At 38.5% G+C, this 22,318-nt stretch overlaps 1 protein-coding gene across 1 annotated transcript in view; it reads left to right on the top strand.

Moving 5' to 3' along the window:
* CDH2 (cadherin 2) overlaps nucleotides 1-17,246 on the top strand; it is a 112,827-nt gene extending 95,581 nt beyond the window's left edge. Inside the window, exons 15-16 of the mRNA XM_062501341.1 lie at nucleotides 9,707-9,871; nucleotides 17,040-17,246. Of these exons, the coding sequence (XP_062357325.1) occupies nucleotides 9,707-9,871; nucleotides 17,040-17,246 (372 nt within the window). The remainder of the gene's footprint in view (nucleotides 1-9,706; nucleotides 9,872-17,039) is intronic.
* Nucleotides 17,247-22,318: the final 5,072 nt, after the last annotated feature.

Raw genomic sequence — 22,318 nt, 5'->3', positions numbered from 1 at the left:
CCCAAGTACTCTTCCTACTTCCTGGCTTTTCTGCATAATATTCTTCTTAGGCAGTTTTCAAAGGAAACTTCAGTTTATGCAGTTTTGGAAAAATGCTTATGTTCAATAAATTGAAAGCAACCCTTTGAGTCTATGCATGTATTCCAGTTGTTTGTGTGTAGTTTGAGTACAAGAACTGCATCCTGTTTGTGCATCTGTTATTGTACAGGAAAGTTACAATCTTAAAAGAAAATCTGGATATTTTCTCTCAGTCCTGTGAGAAGTAATTTTTCAGTTCTCATATGGGAATATGAGCTCTTGCTCATCCCAAATTCTCTGGAGGATCTGTTCAGAAATTGTCATGGGTCTTTGATTTTTGATCGCTGTCCACGTAACCCTCATGACAGAGTGAGTTAGGTTGTCTGAGTACAGTCCATTGGGATGCCATAGGTGATGGCAGGGTAGTGGTGGGAGGGACTGCTCCAGATCAGAAACATTAAGCATTGTACGAGTGTACAGTGAGACCAAAACAGGGGTGGTTCTGAAGTCACTCCTTGTGCTGTGCTCCTCTCTAGCTGGCGGTGCTGTCTTTGTGAGAGATGCAGTTTAGGGTGGTGTGGCAGGAGGAAGCGTCCTGTGAGTGCTGCAGAGATCAGTGTGATGTAAACCATCCATAATCACAGCCTTTCCCCAGCAGTGAATGAATGTGCTGCACGCAGTGCAAGGAGAACTGCCAATGGGTGGACTAGCAGGAAAATGGTGAGAGATGTGAAATTAGGACCATTTCCTCTCACAGTGGGCATAGAAAGCATCTAGACAAGAGAATTTTAAGGGCTTTAAAAAGATTGAAAGATTTTTAGTCACAAACCCCTTCTTACTTTGTAAAGATGAATTTTAAAGCCACTACTGAGATTTATTTATCTTCACTGCAGCCATTTTGTTCAGGTACACAGATCCCTTTTTTGATCCATTGACAGTAGGCCAGTCTTTGGGGGTCTGAAACACCCTTGCACACTCTAAATGTAGAAAACACGTCCAGAAAAGAGCAGCTCTGACAAAGTATAACAAGCTTTTATGACCATTTCTACTGTAGCCAGTTATACAGCACCAGTGAGCAGAGTGGGGCTAGGTTCTCTCATAGCTTCAAATCTAGGAATTTGTTCCTATGCAAAATGGATGAAGAGAGCACAAACTTTTCAACTTTTTTTTTTTTTTTGTCTACAGTGATGATGTAAATATGTTCTGTCTAGATTTTTTGGGGAGATTATTTTACTTTATTTTGGTTAGACACATTTTTAAACCTAAATTCTGACTGTACTTAGCTGTGATGATGATAATTCCTAAGCTTGTTTCTTCTTGGTTCCCTCCTGGCCCCCCTCACCTCCTCTGCCCAGGAGGAAGAGGGAGAATTGCATTTCATTGGGTTTTATTTGGTTTTGCACACATTTTATGTGAGATTTAAGAACTTAGAATGTAAAGCTTTTCAAATGTCCCAACAAGTCCTCTGCAAGCAGTAATCTCATTTTTGCAAATCATGGTTTAGCAAAGTACTGCATAAGCAAAGATGCATGCAGAGCATTGTGGGCAAAAGGTATTGGCTATAAAGATCTTTACATTTTTACCAATGTTAATGAAAGTATTCAGGTATCAAAGAGTGGGTTCTAAAGAAGTATGGGACTAACATAAAAAATGTATTTTCAGAATGAGGCCTCATAGGGTAAAACTGCTACTGCTCTATTAAAATCAAGAAAAATTGCTTCATGTCAATCTTGGATCCATAAGTCATCAGCAAATTACAGGAAAATGTTCTGCATCAATACTAACTTTTTTATGGTGCACCATCCCTAAAATCCTGAGGATTGATTAAACAAGCAGCTTCAGTAGAAGGCAGTACACAAGGTGACTCAAACACAGAGCCATCCAGCCCAGAGTACATCTCATGTGGTGAAATAAAAGGGAATTTTAAAGCCTCGTGTGCGTCTCAGTGGAAACAATATTTTAAAAGCTTCAGACATTTTCATAATCGGTAAAATTACTTTTATTTATAGCCAGCAAATTACTTTTTAAAATTGCATGCTTTTCTAGAAGGACAACTTGAAGATTTTACCCTGTGTGGCCTGATATTTCCCAGATGTTTAGGTTATTTGAAGATAGGATTGTTAGGGCTTGAAGGTAAGTGATAGAACTTAGATCTCTCTGTATCCTGAAACAAATTAAACTGGAGGTTTTTATCTTAAAATAGTTTATTTATTTGAGAGGTTTAATTTATTTATTTTGAAGCTGTGCAAGTTGGGCTTCTTAGCTCTCACGGCAGACCCAGAAACTCCTAAAACATGTTCAGCATGTTCCTATCAAGCTCTCTGTACATTCTGTCAGAGTGATATCTCCCATAAGAAATTAGATGAGTTCAAATTCCAGCTAGTTCCTCTGACTCACAGCAACTGCCAGCAACAAGTTGGAATTTTTGTTTGGTTTTGTTCATGTGTTTGTGGGGCTTTTTTTCTCCTCCTCCAGCAATTCCAAGGAATTATGATGTGAAATCTGTAATAAAAGAGCAGTTTAGTCCGTCATGAAGGTCTTCTGTTAATCCCATCTGAGGCCATCTTGGTCTGCTTTGTTCAGTCTGACAGACTGAATGCTTGTCAAGAAAATTGAGGATCTTGAATGATTCATAATTGTCTTCTACCCTGGCATGATGTACGCAGGGTCGTGTGATCTCCACAGCAACTGAGAAAAATGCTATGAATTCTCTAAGCCAGAAAAGCTTTTGATCTATGGGTCATAACTGAAGTCAGCCTTGCTCGCCTCTGAAGAGCATTGTCAACACTGGAAATGTTCTGGACTTTTTTCACCTAGAAGAAGCAGGCTGAAGAACAGACTCCAGTAGGTTTAAAGCACTCCTAGGTTTAGAGCACTCCTGTCGTTCCAGGGAGCAGCTTTCTGGGTTTTGTGAACAATGACTGTACTAGCAGAAGCTGGGGATAAGGGAGGAGTGAGAGAAAGCGGAGGTATTCCAGATAGGAAGCTTTGGATTCTTCTCGGGATTCTGTTTACTATTTTCTACTTTTAACAGTTTAGCTACCTGATTTAGAGAAGATGGGCCATGAGAGGGTTTGAGTCAGTACTCTTCTACAGAACTCAGTGGGACAATGGGAATGGCTTGGGAAAGGGAGAAGTGTTGCAGGTTTTTTGTCGTGGGTTTTTTTTTTAGTGTTTTGTTTTGTATTTGTTAGGTGTTTGTTTTTTGTTAAACCTTGGTACTTTGTTTTGTTTTTCTTAAAATTGTATCTGAATCTGAAACTCTTGGGGGTGGGAGACAGTTATATTCTGAAACAGAAAGTTCAAATTGCAAAACAGGTAGTGAGTGCCTCTCTCCATGATTGATGGACCTCATGATCAGTAGCTTGCTGTTGTTAAGCAAATGGAGTGGTGTAAGATGCAAATGGTGAATATTCTTTGCTGACACAATGTACTCTGAACTTCTAACACCAGTTTCAGTTCCAGACGCCAAAACCTGCTGCTGACTGAGCCTTGAAGCACTTAGCATGTGTCTGCAGCATAGTTCACACACACAGCACATCACAACCCATAACCATCACTAACTCATTGTCGTCGCATCTCCCGGGCCATTTGTGTGACTCACATCAAGGCAGTGGGTGCTTGACTGGGATATGTGCAGCATATGTCAGCCTGATAACTGTGATATATTTTTTTTCATCTAATTGCTTTTCTACAATACATCTCATTGAACAAGATGATTCTCTCCTTTGAGTTCATTTCTATAATGGTTTCTGAATTTTAGTAGTGGTTGCTAATGCAGGTGGTCCGGTTGAAGCAAGTTGTCTGAGCAAGTGAGTGGTATGCTTTTAAAGTATTGCAGATGAACTGTTTTGAACATGTAGTATAATCTATCTCTCAGATCTTTTCGGCACAAGAATTTCAATGTGATGATTTTACTATTATTCAAAGTAGTTTTTCTTGCTGAGGAGTCTTCATGGTCCTTGCTGTATCAGTTTTTTTTTATTTTTGCATTAGTCAGTACCTTGCTTTTTGTCATATTTTTTACATATTTAGGTAAAGAGAGAAAATAGTAGCATTTATTTTAATTACGTTAATCACATTAAAAATAGAAGATGAATGTTTGTTTTGTTATGTGTGCAGGATCTAAATTCTAAACAGAAATTACTCCCTTATGAAAGGGTAGCTGTGGTTCCAGCATTCATGTGTTATAGATAAAAGCAAATTAGGTAATCCTTCTGAATTTTTATGTGTGGTTTTGGGGGTGTTTTTTATTTTCTTATTGTCATAGCCTTCTGGATGCCCACATTTTGAGATAACATTAGTCTTCTGTGCTGGGTATTGTTACCACCTCTGTTGTAAACATGATAATGGTCCTTACCTACTTCATGAACTTGATAATTCCAAGTGATTACATTTTCTTTTTCACCACACTATCTGAGTGTTAATCAGATCATTTATTCTCATTTTTTGACTTTCATTTTGCATTGCATTAAGAATAGAACATGTTTTATGTTCTGAAATTTCAAACATAATGAATGAAATAAAGGTTGCTATGATATTCCCCATAAATATACAATACTATAATTAAAAAGTAGTTATTTTGGGGATTGTGTTTGCCTACTAAGGCATTAGCTTCACTTTTTTGAATAAGTGACTCATACAGTGCTCCTGTGGAGGAATTACTGTCATTCTTTGGTGAATCTTTATCTCAGGATGTGAAAAGTTATTTTTTCATAATTCCATTACAAAATTGTTTTGTTTTATCATATCTAGAACCTCTGCCTGCTATTGTGTTATATCTGCAGCTGGAGGTTTCACCTTTTTATTATGAAAAAGATAAGCTAGCTTCTTATCTTAAAAATTACTAACTTGTAGTTCTCCAGATGCATCTATAATAAAAGGGAATGGGAAAAGCAGTATGGCAGAAAGTAATCTAAAAGCAAGTGACAAACAAAGAGCAACTGTTGGTGTAGGCATTTTAACTATCTTCCCACCTGCAGCCTACATCTAGTCAGTCCTTTGTTTTTGCTTTTTTTGAAGTCTCATTATTTCAGCAAACGTAAGATTTTGGGGGGGGAGTGTTGGAGCATTTTTCAAAACTCAGGTAATATTTAAAGTGCAAATTTCTGATGTTTTTTAGGTTGCTGTTCTGTAAGTTTGGGGGTAGAATATATAGCAGGATTGGTTTTCACACCCTTTTTCTTTTTTCTTTTTTTTTAATTTTTTTTGTATGTACTTCAAAGTCATAATTAGTTCTGTTCTCTTCAGAAAATAAAATACCTGAGTTTATACTAAGGCTCCATCTCCTCTAAAAGGGTCAGGTAAAATTCAAATTTCTGCTACTCTTGCTTTATATGCACCTAAACCACTGCAGCTGATTGTGTTCAGTGAAAGACACTTACAGGTCTCACCATCAAATTTAGTCCAAGTGATCTGGTGACAGTTAAGTTGATTATTTCTTGTATGGGGATGGAGCTGAACTTGCATATTTCTTTGCAAAGGGTGCATCCCTTGAAAATGAGAAACGGGTACAGTGGTTTTGTTACATGATTCATGTGTCCAGTCATATGTTCATGCCTCGCCAAAGCTTCTGTTCTGTAGAAGGTGAAAAACCAAGTCATCCCTGGAAGTGTATGACACAGTCTCATGAACAGCCAGGAAATAAACCAAGAGCTCTGAGATAACAGAGAAGCCAGAGTCATAAATCATTAATGAATGTCAGTCACATTCCAGGCACTAGGCTGTGGTAGTGGAAAGTTCAATTCAGATGTAATGTATTAAAATATTTCCTGTTTTTCTTTCTCAAAAAATGTCATTCCTGTCTCTGCATAGCATTTTATAGTTTTAGTTCATGGTGCTTTTCTTCTGTTGTTCACAGTTCTGCATCATAATGCTCCAGGATACATTTATACAAGGCAGTTATCAATTACTGTAAACATTTTTACTTTGTTAGGGTTTTTTTCCAAAAACTTAAGTAAATCTCCTAATTTAGAAGAGCTAATGAGGATGAAAAAAAAAATGTTTGAAACATCTCCTGCTGTAACTGATGACTGCTCTATGATGGATTATTACTCAGGTGCTGTTCAGTGAAAAGCTGCCTTGCCCAAGAGGAAGTTGTTTAAGGAAGAGATTTTTGAAGGCTACATTACCTTGTTTTTCAGTGATTACTGGGGAGTGTAAACTGGCCTTTTCTTCTGTTCTGGATGTTTTTTTCTATTCAAGTTGAGATACTTGAACTGTGCTTTGAACTACTGTGCATATCTACTTAAAGAAGTGCTTTTGGGGGTTTTCGAGCCTTCTGCATACACTTCTAGTAAGGTAGTTAATTTCGAGGTCTTTTCTTAAAGCTGTTAGAACTAAGGGAAGAGCTAATGTCAATATTGCAATCAACTTGGAGGGAAGAGGGGGTTATTGGAGTTTGGGGGTGGAGCCAGTGAGACTGATTGATTTCACAAGATGAAACTTCTGATAAAATGTTCTTCTAGCTCATTAAGGTTGTCATCTCTTTAACCACCAGTTATCGAAAAGGCAGCTATAGTTTCTCCAAGTGATAACAGATCCCTTCATAAACAAGCAGAAAAAAAATTCAACTTGCTTCAGTTACATCCCTGTTGTAGAATGTGAGGTTTCTATTTCTCTGTTGACTGACTGTAGGCTTGAACTGTCAGACTAGTCCAAGTTTCTTGTTTTCAAAGGCCTGAGTTTTTCTAGATGGAAATGGGAGCAAACTAATATGTCTTAGCTATACTACAGTTGAGAAAAAATAATTCAGTTCTCTCTTTCATCAACAATTGTAAGTTTGTCCAGAAGTTTGAGGAGGAAGAAACTTGAACAAACCATATGTTTGGGTATGCTCAAGTCCAAACTGAAGGAAGGGAATTTTTTCTAGAATTGCTGGAGTTAGGGCTAAACAGTACAAATAAATACCTCTGACAAAAATTGGCAGCCATATGAATTAGATGCTCACAACTCTCACTGAAGTACATTTCCAGTGGAGGGCTGAGACTTTTTTCCCCAATGAACTACCAGTAACCCCTAAGCAGATTTTAACTATGACCAGGTTATATGGGAAAAGACTGGAGCAAAACAAAAACAATGTTGAATGGTAGTCCTGAAATTAAGAGTATAAATTATGACCCGGAATACTGCTCAAAGCTGTCTGTCCCAACCCTATCCCAGCATGCTCTGTCTTTGATGTGGCTGTTTTCTATTCAGCTGTCACTTCTACAGTTAGCTCTCTTAACAAACCCTGTTTGTGTCTAGCCTTTCAGTCCGTTCAGGAGCTTTAGGTAGTATGTGAAAAGCTTTCCCACTTCCCTGTCTGTGAAAGCGGCACTGAGTGAAGAGATGGGACCTCAGCACCTCTTAAACAGCTTATGACCTGACATTTAAAAACATTTTTCCTTCATTTACTTTGCAATAGTTGAGTAGAGTTGACTTTAGAGTTTGCTTGGCACGATGTTTTGGGGAAGTGTTGGCCATACCCCACTGATGTGCAGCTGGTGTTGATTTTAGTGATAAACTGTCTGAGAGTCTGAGGTAATGCATACAATGGATCTTCTTTTCCTGTCTGGACACTTAGTAGACTTGAAAGATAAGTTTCCTCTGATGGAAGGCTAAATGACAGTGTCACAAATTACCCTAGAAAAGAAAACCAAAGTGGGATTCCACTTCAGGACACCTGTACTGCTGTTACCTCACAGATTGCTGTCTTTGATGACTTCTTAGCTATTAGGGTCTGGATATGTCTCAAGCTGTTAAATACATAAAAAAGGATGCCTTAGATGTGGGCATAATAGACTGGTAAACGTGATTTATATTTCTGTGTGACCACTAACCAGTAAAAGAATTGTATATATCTGTGTGTGAGTGGGAAAAATATTATCTTTATAGAATTGAAATTAACAGAGACTCTCTTCTGGTTTTAATACATTGTTACTTAACCATACCAGTTCGAAATCCTCCACAATGAAATGCTTAGATTTAAAAAACAAAAATTCATTTCTCCCTGTTGGTGTTTTCCACCTTTATCTTTTGGGTGGGTATGAAAATCACTCGTGTTACATATTTATAAATTCTAAGAAGTACGTTCTTCTGTGTTTGATAGGATTTTCTGATAGCATGTCTCTAAACTATTTTGATTTATTTTACGTAATAAAAAGGGAAAGGATAAAAAGTTCTGTTCTGTTTACTTTTCTCCGATTCATACTGCTTCCCAGAGATCACTTATTATTCTGTTTGGTACATGAAGTACTGAAGGGTAGGAGTTACAGCTCTGCCCCAAGGAACTTGTAATCTAATTAAAGCATATGAAACTGCATTCTCAGATCTCAGTAGAGCTGTTCCACCTTTTTTGACTGTATATTTGTGTGCAGTCATCTGAGAACCCAAGTAACAAATCAGAAGATGTAGTGGATTTGATAATCAGGTACAGTTCTCCCCACAAACTACCATCACTGCTGTCAGAAAGAATTCTTCTCCTTCTGAAAAGTCTGGGTTTGGGTTCACAGGAGGTCATAGTCTCAGAAAGGATCTACATCCCGTGAGATAGCAGCAGCAGTTAAAGCTTGCATTTCTTCCCTTAGGAGCCAGTAAGGAACTAATGAAAAATAGTCTGAACAGACAACTTCCAGCAAGTTGAGATAATAAATAAGATTTTTACCAGAACAGTGCTGTTGAAAAATGGATATTTTTGATGGATAGAGTAGCTTATTTAGGATGTTTATAACTGGACTATCTGTGGGGCAGGGTATCTGTATATCTGTACAGGGTATACAGTAGAGTTGGAATGAGCACCCATTCACCACATCACCCTGATAGTTCTTGAATGGCTTTTGTTTAAGCCTTGAAGTCCAGTTCTTTGTTGCACATTCTCACCAAAGCTCTGTGTAAAGGCATCCTAGAGCAGTACTTTCTACTAGACATGGCAACAGTGAGGAGAATGACAATGATGAAATGCATCACACTGTGCAAAGAGAATTCAGGCATATCTATGTTCAATGCATAAAAAATTATCTAATTAAATTTTTCACATACATACATACTGCTTATTGGAATTCATGCTGCTATACTAACTTCATCAGTCTGCCAGAGTTTGACACTGCAGCATCAAGTACTTAATGAACAGATTCATGTGTAATCTCTTGAAAGTGCTTAGAATTAAGGCCAAATCTGAGGAGCTTTGTACTTCTTACGACATTTTTCCCCCTTTGGCTTTCATATTATGGAAGCCACATAAAATCAGCAAGGAGTCTTAAATTCATTCTTTGAAGGTATTAGAAAATACTGCAGAACACTGTGCTTGCTTTTTTGTTCAGAATGTATGGTATTTATTTTCTTAGAAAAATAAGAGTTGGATTTGGCATCTTTGCTCTATGCTGTAAATCATCATTACTAGGTAAAGTGTTTAGTCCCTTAATAGTACTACTCAAATCCCTGCTTCTCAAGGGAAAACTTACTAGAAGCTCTACAAATCTGATGGAATAGAATCAAAACAGTATATTCAGGGAGTATAAATCAAATAAGATCCTGTTGGTATGCAAATAACAGTGTTACTGACTTACTCTCAGTAAGCATTACAATCCTGAAAACAGGACTTGTGGTGAAATGATACTTTGCATTTTCCCTTTTTTTCCTTCTTATGTTTCCCATGACAGATATTGTTTGAAATTCTACTGTCGTACTTCATCTGTTTTATATTTTTCAGGATTATGACTTGAGCCAGCTCCAGCAGCCTGACACTGTGGAACCAGATGCCATCAAACCTGTTGGAATCAGACGTCTTGATGAAAGGCCAATCCATGCAGAACCTCAGTATCCAGTCAGATCAGCTGCTCCTCATCCTGGGGACATTGGGGACTTCATTAATGAGGTAAGGAAGCGAAAAAGGGTTTCCTCCTAAGATCTGATAATCTGATATATTTTGTTTATTCAACTCTGTGTGAGTAGCTATTTTGTTAACACATAATAACTTTTTAAAACTTTGTTGGACAGTTGAAATTGTCTCACTAAACAGAAGTAAATATGTTCTTTTAAAGTGCAGACAAATTTAATTAACTCATTCAGACAGAAAGGGAAGATATATCAATTAACTTATGTACATTCTCATTAATTACATTCATAGTACGTTATCAGCTGCAACCACAGTATCTCCAAGCAGGATTATGCAGTGGGTTCCAGCTAATAAACAGACTAACAAAATTGTAGTGTAGCCTAAATTAATTTATTAATTCTCAGTAATTTAATAATGGAAGAAGTTCATTTAATTCTCCTCATACATTACCCTTTGAATCCAGATAATAGTGGAAATTCAGTACCTTCAATAAAACCAAAAGAATTCCTTCAAATACGATTAGTGAGAAGGGCAGCTAAATTAAATGTTATGTAAGTGCTTTTAATACTTGTCTTGTCATAGAGCTTTCAGAGATTTTGCATTATCTTTGCTTCTTCAATCTAATAAATGTAATTGAGATTCAGACTATACCAGAGTACTGATAGTTCTGAAAGAAATTATACTCATTATTTCTATCACTGGTCAGTCTTAAATCATTGGTGTTGTGGTACTTACGATAGAATGTGTTGCTTGTGCTTGCTGGTTGTAGAAGAAAAAACAAGCTAACCCAGAATTTGCTACTATTTGTACTTTATTCTGTACATGAATTGTAGTAGTTAATTATTTTCTCTGGTTTTTTCATATCTTCCTTGTCAGCTGGAGCTGGACACATATTGCAGAGTACTGCAGAACAGTTTCTGCAAACGTGTTTATTCTTGTTTGCCTTGAAGAAAAGTCAGGCTAATATACTAAAGTCTTTTGTGTTGAAAAGCAGCAGAAAATTGAATTTGCCCCTTTTAAGGTATACGACAATACAGTTGTGAAAAAATTTAGAGGGAAGTTGGCGAGCAGGAAATGTACAAATATTCTTGTAATTATATTGTATTTTAAGATACTCCGATTTTTTCATGCCTTATGCTTCTAAATATTACAGTTATAATTGGTTTCTGGAAAATAGTGAAGAAATGGGACAATAACAGGCCCAGAATGGTGGCCAAGGCAGTGGACATATAAGAACTTCTTTGTGCTTCCAGACAATCTGAGATTCCCATCCTGTTCTCACACAGCTGTGACCAGACAGTGCCCACCTGGCAGGCAGTAGAGAAGAACCCCTGTTTTTGTTGTTCTCAAAGCAGCTGGGAAGCTCTGCTATGGAGCAAAGGTGGGGAGTGGGTCTGATTCTGCTGGAAATCCAGGAAGGGGCCCAAGGTTGTCTGGCCTCCTACAGTCTTTTAATGGCTTGGCAAGCTGTTGATACATTATTTTTCAGTAGGTTATCACTCTTGAAAATGATAGCATCAGTGTGTACACATGGAGCTGAAGAAACAGTACTTGCTGTCTTGATTTAACCCAGTATGTTTATATTGCACTGCAGATAAGCTTGGAGTCATTTTCTTCCTGTTATCTCTTGTATTCTATCAGTACCTCCCTTTATGCTTCCCCTTGCCATCCACCAAAAAAGAAAGCTTCTCCCAGCTATTCATGCACAGTAAAACAATGTCATTAATGTAATTGATTAAGAAAATATATGGAAATATATATGAAGTTAAAGAAACCACAGCAATTTTCTTGTCTGCAAGTTAGCTCTGAATTATTTGTATCCTCTGATTGAAAGCAGCTATGTCAGGTAGCTTCTGTGTTTTAAGTGTTACATATTTAGCTTGTCTTCTTCATAAGGTTTTTTTCTTAGGGTTTCACAGAAATAGACTGTTTTCACTGTGTGGCTTTCCACCTAATCCTCTCTCTAGCAGACAGTAGCCACCCAAATATTGTCCATGTTCTGTCTGTTTTCCCAGAAGTCTGATAAGAATAGGCATTTTATTTCTCTAACATAGTGTCATCTTAATTTGTGTTTTATGGAAAAAAATTCCCATGGCAGATGTGATTATAAATTGTCTACTGGGAGGGAGTGCATGGGGGGAGGATGGTCTGTCTTTTATAGTAGTAGTCATTGTTATGGTTAAATTTCAAAATTATTAGTGTCTAGAGCTTAAATGTTCAGGCTGCACAGGTTTTCAGACTCTGCAGAAAATTGCACCTGCAGTCCTGGTATGATTAAACGCAAGAAACTTGGTAAGTTTCTCTCAGTTTTACTTGAGGTAAATTGAAAAAATATCTTGAGTAAAGCTTGTACCAGCCGTTTCTGAAGGCAGTTCCTACAGAAGATAAGCTGAACTGTGGAAACAACATAGCAAGATAAGAAAGAGCAAAGTTCATATCTCTCTGCATCCAACTTCAATATTATTAGATGTAACTCTTCCCTTGGGCATCTCTAAGCTGAACCACCCACAAAACTAGCCCAGTCCCTAGCTGAGCAGGGAGAGGCTGCTTTTGAATTGTCAGCACTTTGGTAGCAAAGTCTGCATTATCCCCTTGGTTTGAAAAGATGCAACACTTTTGGAGATCAGTCTAATCTCTTTTGGAGGACTTGACCCTATTCCAGGAGATGTGGGTCAGTATGATCTTTCAGGATGCTGGTCCATGTGTGGGAATTAATTGAATACATTGAATGCTCACCAGCACCTCAGACACACAGCATTGTTCAGATTAATTTCTGACTTGCTCTAGCTTTTGACAAAAAAATAACTATAGGTCGGTCATTGGTTTCAGGTACTGGAGGGTTTAGCTGCCATTGCCAAGCAAGCAGGTTGGAGGGGTGGTCTCTTCTTACTTTAATTGCAGAGTCATAGAAATAAAAAGCAAAAAGAGATATAGGGGCTCCTTTAGGTTTTTTCCCTTTTAGCTGTACTCTGTTTTTTCTGATACATTATTTTCTATATGTTAATCCGTGTATTAAACCTACTAAACTCAATGAGACATACATGAGTAAGACTGTTTTGTAGTGTTCTGATGATTTCTCAGTTGAAAAAGAAGTTAAAATCACAGTAAAAAGTCATGCATTTTTATAACACAGAAGTTGAGATAACATGTGCAGAGCTATGAACTGTCTAAAATAGGAAGGTTCCAGACGTGTCTGATAGCCAAAATAGGATTTGCAGGCATAAGCTAAATACCTCAGGGACTTCATTGTTTTGTCTGTTTCAATGGATAGATGAATCTGTAATTTCAGAGGGGAAGGGAAAAACCTCCTTTTCTTCCAGTTCAGTGTACAAACAAGTCAGTGAAATAAGTCATGTGTTATTAAGAATCCTCTGTAGACTTTGTTTTCCATTTTGAGCCTTTTAAAGCCTGCAGAGTGTAGAGCATAATTAACACTTAGAACAGTCAGGATTTGCAGGACAGTACAAATTAGACCTGTTGGAAGTAGTTTTGTTAATCCTGTTTTCAAGACCCACCTGTATTGTCCCTAGAAATCTCAAGCAAGTTATATTGTGGTGGAGAGTTTGTGGCTAAGAATATATTTATAATCAATAGAAGACATAATTGGAGGTAAACTGCATTTAAATTGCAAACTAAAGGTCTCATCCCATGGGGACATGCAGGACCCTCAATTCATTCTTAGTAAATGGTTATTGATACAGTGCACCTCCATGCAGAATGCAGTCCCTCAGTGGTTTCTGTTTTCTCATGTCAAAAAATGGTTCCAGATAGAAACCAGTTTTTTTCATTTCCCTGAAGGTCTCTGTTCTTCTCTTCCTTCTCATCAAAAATCTGCTTAATCTGATTAAGTCGTAGGATTAATGAAAATAGGAGCATTAGATTTTGTAATGTTACATGTTAGTTCAAGATTTGAGGGACTGCTTTCCTTTAATTAGAGATAAATGGAGAATGCTGCCGGCATTAAGGCAAGTTTACTGTTGTTCCTCAGTCAAGGCACTGTAGTTTCTCAAGTTCTGCCCCTTATTGCCTCCTTAGTGAAAACTCTACTATGGATATAAAAGAGGAAAAGGAAAAAAGTGAGTCTGTCCAAGATCTCAAGCTGACCTCTCTGTTGCTATGGCTCTTCTGTGACTGCTTGTTGTGCGCTGGTGGTGTAGCAAACACAAATAAATGTGACAATTCACTGTCCCAGCAGGTTCCCCTGCTGCTGAGGATGTGCCCCGGAAATTCTGTTGTTGAATGAGCTTCTCACTCCAATAAAAACTTTGGGTTTTCTGATCAGGAAATTGTAAACCAAGTAACTGTAACAACTCTGCAGCTCTGAGGTTCTTGAACACATCTGGTAAAAACTGAGATCTCTTTTCAGAAGCGACTGACAACAAATGCCTTGGCAGCAAAATCGGTAGAAGCCACTCCTGGCAGCCATTTGTTGTCTTTTCAGCTGTGCAGATGCAGCAGGCTGTGCATGCACACCACCTCCACCCACTGAAAGGGACAGCATAGTAAACTAAGAAGGTGGTAATGCTGCAACCAAAGGGAGCTTCATAAGCTGATAGCACTGCTGGGGCTGTGTGACATGCTGCAGAACCCAACAGCAAAGTGCAGCAGTACACTGGGTATGCTCAAAGAATTGGCTTAGCAGAGGGAAAGAAAACATCACAGTACTTTCTTGTTTTAGTATGTAACTTGTGACACGAATATAGCAGAAATCTTGTCATTTGAAGAGTTAGAGGCTAAGTTCAGTCATTCCACTGTGAACCAGAAGATAGGTAAAAATGTCAGTGTAAATTGTGCTGTGCAGTTGAATCAATACCTCCAAAACATGACCCGTAGCTACGTTCTCTGAATGAAATGGATTACACCGCCAGCACAACCTTTGAGAAAGTGAATTTGTTAGTGAGATCCTATCTTGTAAGTTAGTAACTCAAAACCAGTTTCCTTTTCTGAAATGCTATCATGATAGCAGCAGCAAATTGAAAAAAAAAATTGCAACTTCCCCTTTGGAAAAACAGATGGAGAGAGGCTGCCTTCTGCCTTGTCATGGATGACTGATAGGTATCAGAATTTCTGCAGTGATGTAGGAAGATGTTTTGTTCACTGATTTTTTAAAATAAATTGGTATCCCATGGTTGGCTGGCTATTAGTAGGCAGAACTGCAGGGAAATAACATTCTGTCTCCAAACCGACTTTCTAAATGACTTTCACACATGGATACCTGGCATTCATACCTCAGCATTCATATCCTTAACCTCAACTGGTATTTATTCTCCTTCCCTATCATCTGTGTTCCAAACACATGGGTGTCTGTCACCCCAAGCAGGCTTAAGGAAAGATCTAAATACCATAAGGCCAGTTACTGCCTAAGAAGTAGAGTTGCCTTTGTGCTTCAGCAGCGGAAAATAAGAGAAAGCCTTAAAACTTCCCCCTTGGAAGCTGGATAAGGGATGTCTTCCAGCACTTGCTATTGCCTTTTCAAAATCTCACATCTTCTGTGATTATTATGTCCATCAGCTTGGAAGATGCCAGAGAGAGATAACAAGCATCACCAATTACTCTTATCTCCTAATTCAAAATTGCACTTTTAATGCAGGCTATTAATAACCTTCTTGATGTTGTTGTACCACATGAACTGAGCATTTCAAGGCCAAAATTTGTTCTTGATAAGAGGTCATTAGCTTGATAAATATGTTGGGTTTTTCCACCACTGATTTGGAAATTATTTTAGGTACATTTTGCGCAATTCTGAATTATTTAAATAGGTACTAACGAACCAAGATTCACGTCTACCTTATCAATGCCAAATGCTTTAATTAATGGGTTTAATATGTATACACTCCATCATACATGTTTGTAGAATAAAAACCAGATTCTGGTTCCATTTTGTCATATTTGGACAATACACAATTGAGAGTGAAATGTACTGTTCTAAAACCAGAATACATTAAATGTGAAGGAGAGACACTCACTCCTTCAAGTAAGTGGGAGTATAATAATGCCTTTTTTTAAAATACATTAACATTAAAAATTAAAAGTAAAACCAGCACAAATATCACTGGTAAAAATTAATGGTGAGCAATTTTAAATCTTAGCACAGCCTTATAGAATTCTGGAAGATACATTGTCCCCTGTCAGTGGCTGCCAGAGTAGATCCTATTCAAAGTGGAAAGTCTTGAAAAAGCGTTGTTAATCCCATGGAAAAAACTGTGAGGTTAAAAAGATAAAAATCACAAGAGGGCTTTTTGACTTCAGGCTTCAGGTTTTTATGTTCAGCTTGTAAATCTTCCCCAGATAAACACAGAGAAATTGTCTCATATTCTAAAGTTAGTTATTCATATAACTGTTTAGGTTTGGACTTAGGTAACAAAACAGGGTATGAAGAGGCTTTTCTCTGGAAGAAGTGTGGTTCTTTCCTGGCGTTTCCTCCAGTTTCCCAGCATTTCCTCCAATTCATTTTGTGTTGGTTTTAATTTGGGCTATTCAACTCTGTAGACTGGAAGTCTAAAACTGCTGATGGCCCACTGTTCATGTGTTGATGACTTCAGTACTTTGAAGTGAGGAAACAAAAATGTCATCATCTTGTATTCATTCAGCTTTAATGTCACTGTATGTTTTTTCTGAAGAGCAGGTGGATCTCACGGGTGGATGTAGCAAAACATAAAAGGCTTAAAACAACGTACCATATATTTTTTCTCACAGCAGCCTACAGAGGTACATGAGTTTGGAGGACTAACTAAATATGGATTTTGGCACATGCAGATGGACTGCAGGCCAGAAAAGTCAGTGGATATGCTATTGACCGTGTGAGATGGCTGTTGAAGTGAATCTTTGCAAACATGCTTATTTCTGCTTCCTCACATGCCTAACCATTCCCACATTGCCCATGGCACAGGTTGTGAGCTATGTATCTTTGAAACTGCATATTTACTAGCTTCAGGCCCAGTGCCATCACTCTCTCCTAAGATTTTGTTAGGGCTGTAATTGCAGCTACATTCAAAATGTCCAGTGCTGCAATGCTGAAAACCTGGTCATTCTAAAAGGGGTTACAAAAGTGTAAATCCCGTTTTTGCACCGAATGGCAGGAGAGGAAGAACTTTTGTTTTCTCAAGTGGTGCTTGATAGATAACTGCACTGCAAATATTCCAGATATGCTTTTGTCTTGCTCTCAGATACAGAACTTAACCTTCTTTTCTCCCTTTCCTTCTTGCAGGGACTTAAAGCAGCCGACAATGACCCTACAGCCCCACCATACGACTCCCTCTTAGTCTTTGACTATGAAGGAAGCGGCTCCACTGCTGGATCCTTGAGCTCCCTTAACTCCTCAAGTAGTGGTGGTGAGCAAGACTATGACTACCTAAATGACTGGGGCCCACGTTTCAAGAAACTTGCTGATATGTACGGTGGAGGTGATGACTGAACTTCAAGGTGAACTTTGGTTTTGGACAAGTACAAACATTTCAACTGATATTCCCCAAAAGCATACAGAAGCTAGGCTTTAACTTTGTAGTCTACTAGCACAAGTGCTTGCTGAAGGCTTTGGCTTAGGCTGCAAACCAATTTGGGCTCCGTGGAATATCAGTGATCCAATGCTGTTTGGAAAAAAATATTGAGCTCAGTTACACTTGAATTTTACAGTACAGAAGCACTGGGATTTTATGTGCCTTTTTGTACCTTTTTCAGATCGGAATTAGTTTTATGTTTAAGGCTTTAATGGTACTGATTTATGAAATGATGCATTAAAGAGACAAAATATGTTGGGGTGGGGAGGAGTAAGGTGAAACACAATATACTTCACAATGCTTTTGTTACATCGCATTGCTTTTATTAAAATAAGGAGATTAAAAATAAACAAAAAAATCCTCATGGAACAATTTTATTATCTGGGAGAGAGGACCATGAGGTGGAACAATGTACATTACTTCTAGTTTTAGATGTTAGGGGACTTTTTTCACTAAAATTCTAAAACTTATGCAGCTGGTTGCAAATAAAGGGAGTTTTCATATCACCAGTTTGTAGCAGAATTGATTTTTTTTTTCTTATGCTAGAATGTTAGACACATTTTGGTCTTAATCCATGTACACGTTTTGGTTTTTGTTGTTTTGTTTTGTTTTTTTTTAATTTCTAGAATTTTTTTCCCACTTCACTGTAAAAAATGGTATGTGTACATAATGTTTTATTGGCATAGTCTGTGGAGAAGTGCAGAAACTTCAGAACACGTGTATGTATTATTTGGACTATGGATTCAGGTTTTTGCATGTTTATATCTTTCGTTTATGGATAAAGTATTTACAAAACAGGTTGCAAACAAGTGACATTGATTCAATTGTTGAACTGTAGTTAGAGTACTCAATATTTTTTTTATTTTTATTTTTATTTTTTTTTGTTTGGGGAGGGAGAAAAGTTCTTAGCACAAAAAAGTTTTACATAATTTGTACCAAAAAAGGTGTGGAGGGAGGGGGGGAGGGGAGTTGGCCTGATAACTGGTGGCACGAGAAAATATACAGTATGTTTTTGGGGTGGGGAGGGGAGGGGGGGAAGGAGCTTTCAAACTGGAGAGACTTCTGAGAACAGCTTTGCCTCTGTATTGTGTACCAGAATATGAATGATACACCTCTGACCCCAACGTTCTGAAATAAAATGCTAATTTTGGATCTGCTGCTTGGTTTGGCATTTTTTCTTCCACCTGAGCAGTCCTGACTACAGTAAATAAAAAGTACACAAAATGTGTTTGAGTTCTGTGAGAAGTTGTGTGTGCTTCTTTGGCATTTCCTACTGCTGGACGGAAAACAAGTTGCATGTAGATGAAAGCCCAGCACAATTTTGGAAGGCAAGTTCCCAGGTAAAAGCAAAGTAATCTGTGCTGGGATTTCTAGGCATTCACAGTTTTCAGTTCCCCACTGATGGCTAGCTCTTTGGTTTAATATGCATTATCTAAATAAGAATTTGCATTGGTTTTGGCTCATTTCTAGACTGACAGTTTAATGAAAGTGTGGTTATGCTGTGGGTTGCATAAATAAATTGCAGACTGTGGTAGTCCTCTGCTGCCTGGACTTTCTTGTGCTGAAGTGAAGACAAACCCCTGGTAACCTGAGTTGCACATCAAATTATGTCCTTCAAGGAGGTTGTGCAGTAATGGGAGTTCTGTCAAAAAGCCCCGTTAGGAGATCTGTCATTAGTAAACATGTTTCTGACCTGTTAACCATGATTTACTTTCAAACCAAGCATAGGAGGTACAGCAGTTCTGTCTTTGTTCTCTTGCAGCAATCTGCTCAGGTTTGATGCCTACATTTACAGACATTAAGGACCTAATTGAGAACGGTGTGAAGCTCAAACTCTGCAGAAACGCCACAGTGGACAGGGAGGGGAACCAGGCTCTTGGTCTGTGCTGGGGCAGCTGCATGGACAGTTTGTTAATCTGGGGAGAAAACCCTTCACTCTTGTCACTTCACTGCTTCCTCAACATTCACACCATAATTTCCATAATTGGACTCTGGGAGGTAAATCCCGAAATCTGATGTGGGGGGTGTTAACGCTGCATGGGGGATATCTCCACTGGGCTTTCCATTCCTTTTTCTTCCTTTCTTTTGCTCCTGATGAAAGCCTCTCAGGTTGGGATATACTATTTTAACCTCTGCACACCTGGCTATAATTTATATCATGCATTTGCGACTATAACTTAATGCTGTAATACAGCCTTGATTTTTGAGTAATGTCAAAGTTACCAACAAGCACCATTAAGCTATTTCCAAATTCAGTTTGTAGTTTAAGGAACAAAGGATGCAGATCAGTATGTGGAAATAAAATCTGACAATGCATAGTTAAATAAGGAAAACTTTAATAAAGGGAAGGATTTAAACTGTCAGTACATATTAAATAAGTGGAAGACAGCTTTTAGCACAAAAAAAATTATGCAAAAATGTTTTTTAAGCATAATCCATTATTGTTACTTGGAAGGAACAAGCTGGAGTTGCTAAATTAACTTTACTCATTGACATTGAATGTTAAAAGGCACACTGGGAGAGAGATCTGTGCAAAACTTCCAGTTTGGGCTATAGCACAATTTTTTTTCTTGAAAGTGGACAGAGGTCATCTTTTATAAGCACTTGGCTGTTCTGCACAGCAGTAGGAGCTTTATCTTGATGAGACAAACAGCTAGCTCTACAGCTGCTTTAAAATCATAGCAACAGTTCTCAGACCTAGTGATTGATCAGCATTAGATCATGCTGCTGAGCAAAGCAACAGGCAAATGATTTTTATGCCTCTCAGATGTTTATAGAAGAAAATGGATGTTTGAACTGATCGTCTTTCATCAAGTTCCAGATTCATTCTTACTCTAGAAATACGCAACCAGGTTTTGTACCTGTGATACCTGCTTCAATGTCCATCAGAGGGCTGCACTAAGAGGAAGATGGCTGAATGTTGGGCCCTGCAATATCTTTGAAAAACAGAAATTTTGGCAGCCTAATTTTTAAATGGCATTTGGTAGCAGCATATATTATCTTTGTAGACACTATCCCAGGGAAGTTACTGACAAGAAATGAGGCTTCAGCAACTTTCACCTTTCAGCCTTCCTGCAATTTGTATTTTCTTTCAGTGGTAGTCTTTCATATCCTATATAATTTTCAACTTCAGGGCTGATAAAAGTGGGGAAGAGTGGTTTCAGGAAGTGAACATTTGAAATGGTTTACGATGGCCTTATGTGTGGATGGGTCTACCTTACTGCATTTTCTCTGGGATTGCCAAATATTGACGAATATATGCTAATACATCCCATAACAGTCTAAAATGTACTCACCATGCTCCCTTCAGGCAATTGAACTCCCAAGTGGTTCTTTTGATGCCAAAGTAGCAAAGTGACTAAAAGCCACAGGAAGGCTGCTGCTTGGGAGTTCTCTTTCTTGGTATGCAGTAATTTTTTGGGCAAGACTCCTTACCCAGAAAAGCTAGTCTGGCATGGTCCTATTCACCTTAACACCCAAGGGAAAATCTCTTCTGGCAGGTGATGGGACACACAATCCCAAAAGGGTCTCTAAAACTTTTCTGTAGTTATTAGAGATGTCTCATGTAAACCACTGCCTCTTCCTTTACACAACTACTCCCACCTTCCTAAGGAACATTCTTGCTAGCAGTAGGAAGGTAGCATTATTTGGTAGGTTTACTTTTCTGGTTCAGGAGTGTGAAAGCAAAGTTCCTGCTTTTACCTTAGTCAATATTTATTAGTCAAATAAAAATCAGAAAAGTCAGTCGAACGCTTAAATACCTAATCCGCAGTGGTATATCTTACACACAATTTTCAGCCAGGCATGATCTAGATTTGTCCTTATGTTTTTATTTGTTTTGCATTTGCTTAAATAAACTTCAATGTTTAGTCTCTCTCTAGACAAGGGTCTTTCCTAGGAATTTCTTTAAAGCATAGGATAATTTCCCTTTACTGAATTTATGTCACAGGAATAATGAAAGTGCTTTCCCTTTAGCAACAAAGCCCAGATGGGAAATAGAAGTGGGGAAGAGAGGCTAAAGAAAAAAGGCTGTGTTCCCTGCAGGGACCCAAGGTGCCTTCCATCACACAGATAGGGAAAGAGCATCCCGTTTGTTAGGGACCCTTTGATGGATCAATGCAAGACACTCTCCACCCAACCTGTGGCTTTGTAGTGGCCAAACATCATTTTGGGTGTAAGGGAGGGCTTGGAGATGTCCCTTCTCTGGAGTTCTTGGTGTCAGTGCTGTTGGGTTATGTTCCAGCACTGCGCTTTCCCAGTTTTCCTCTTCAGTTTACCCAGGCAGTTGAACAGTGCCAAATCTCACATCAGGTTTTATGTAATCTTCAGATTACAAGCCACAAGGAATCAAGGTCTTAAGTCTTAGTTTGGGTTGGTTGTTGTGCTGCAGGCTGGAGGACATGTTCTCCACGTGGCAATAACTGGGAAGGTTTGTCTTCCTTTTCAAAGTTCAGTGTCCTGAACAGTGTTTTACCCCCGAAACTTCTGTGGGTTTCTAGGACACCTAAAAGCGCAGCAATTGCCAGTGTTACAGTAGGTACTTAGGATCAAATTTCGCATTTATGTGCTCTCCTGACTTTTCTGCCCCAGAAGGACATACCCTGTGGTTCCAACGTGACATTGCATCCCTGCGCAGGGAGCTTTTGGGAAGACCAGACAGGGTGAAGCGGTGGACACGTGCTCTCTGAGCTGCTCTCCTGTTGTGCTGGCTGCAGAGAATGCATTTCTGTGTGTCTAACTGTTGCCTCTCAGAAGATCTACGTATAATTGTGGATCTCTTGCAGCCCTTCTCTGAGCACAAAAAAGCTGCCCATGTAGGACCCCTGGAATGCACCCACACCTCTCATCTCCTGCAGGCCTTGCCACCTTTACAAAGCACTTATTGCCTCAACAAGATGGTCATTATTTTCTATTTGCTTCCATCTTTATTCTTCTCGCCCCACCTATGTTTCAGAAAATACCTCGGACCATTTTTCTTTCATTAACAAAG

Source organism: Cinclus cinclus, chromosome 1 (assembly GCF_963662255.1).
Source record: "Cinclus cinclus chromosome 1, bCinCin1.1, whole genome shotgun sequence".
Taxonomy (NCBI): Eukaryota; Metazoa; Chordata; class Aves; order Passeriformes; family Cinclidae; genus Cinclus; species Cinclus cinclus.
Note: the sequence above shows the minus strand (reverse complement) of the source record. Positions and strands in the feature narration are given on the sequence as shown.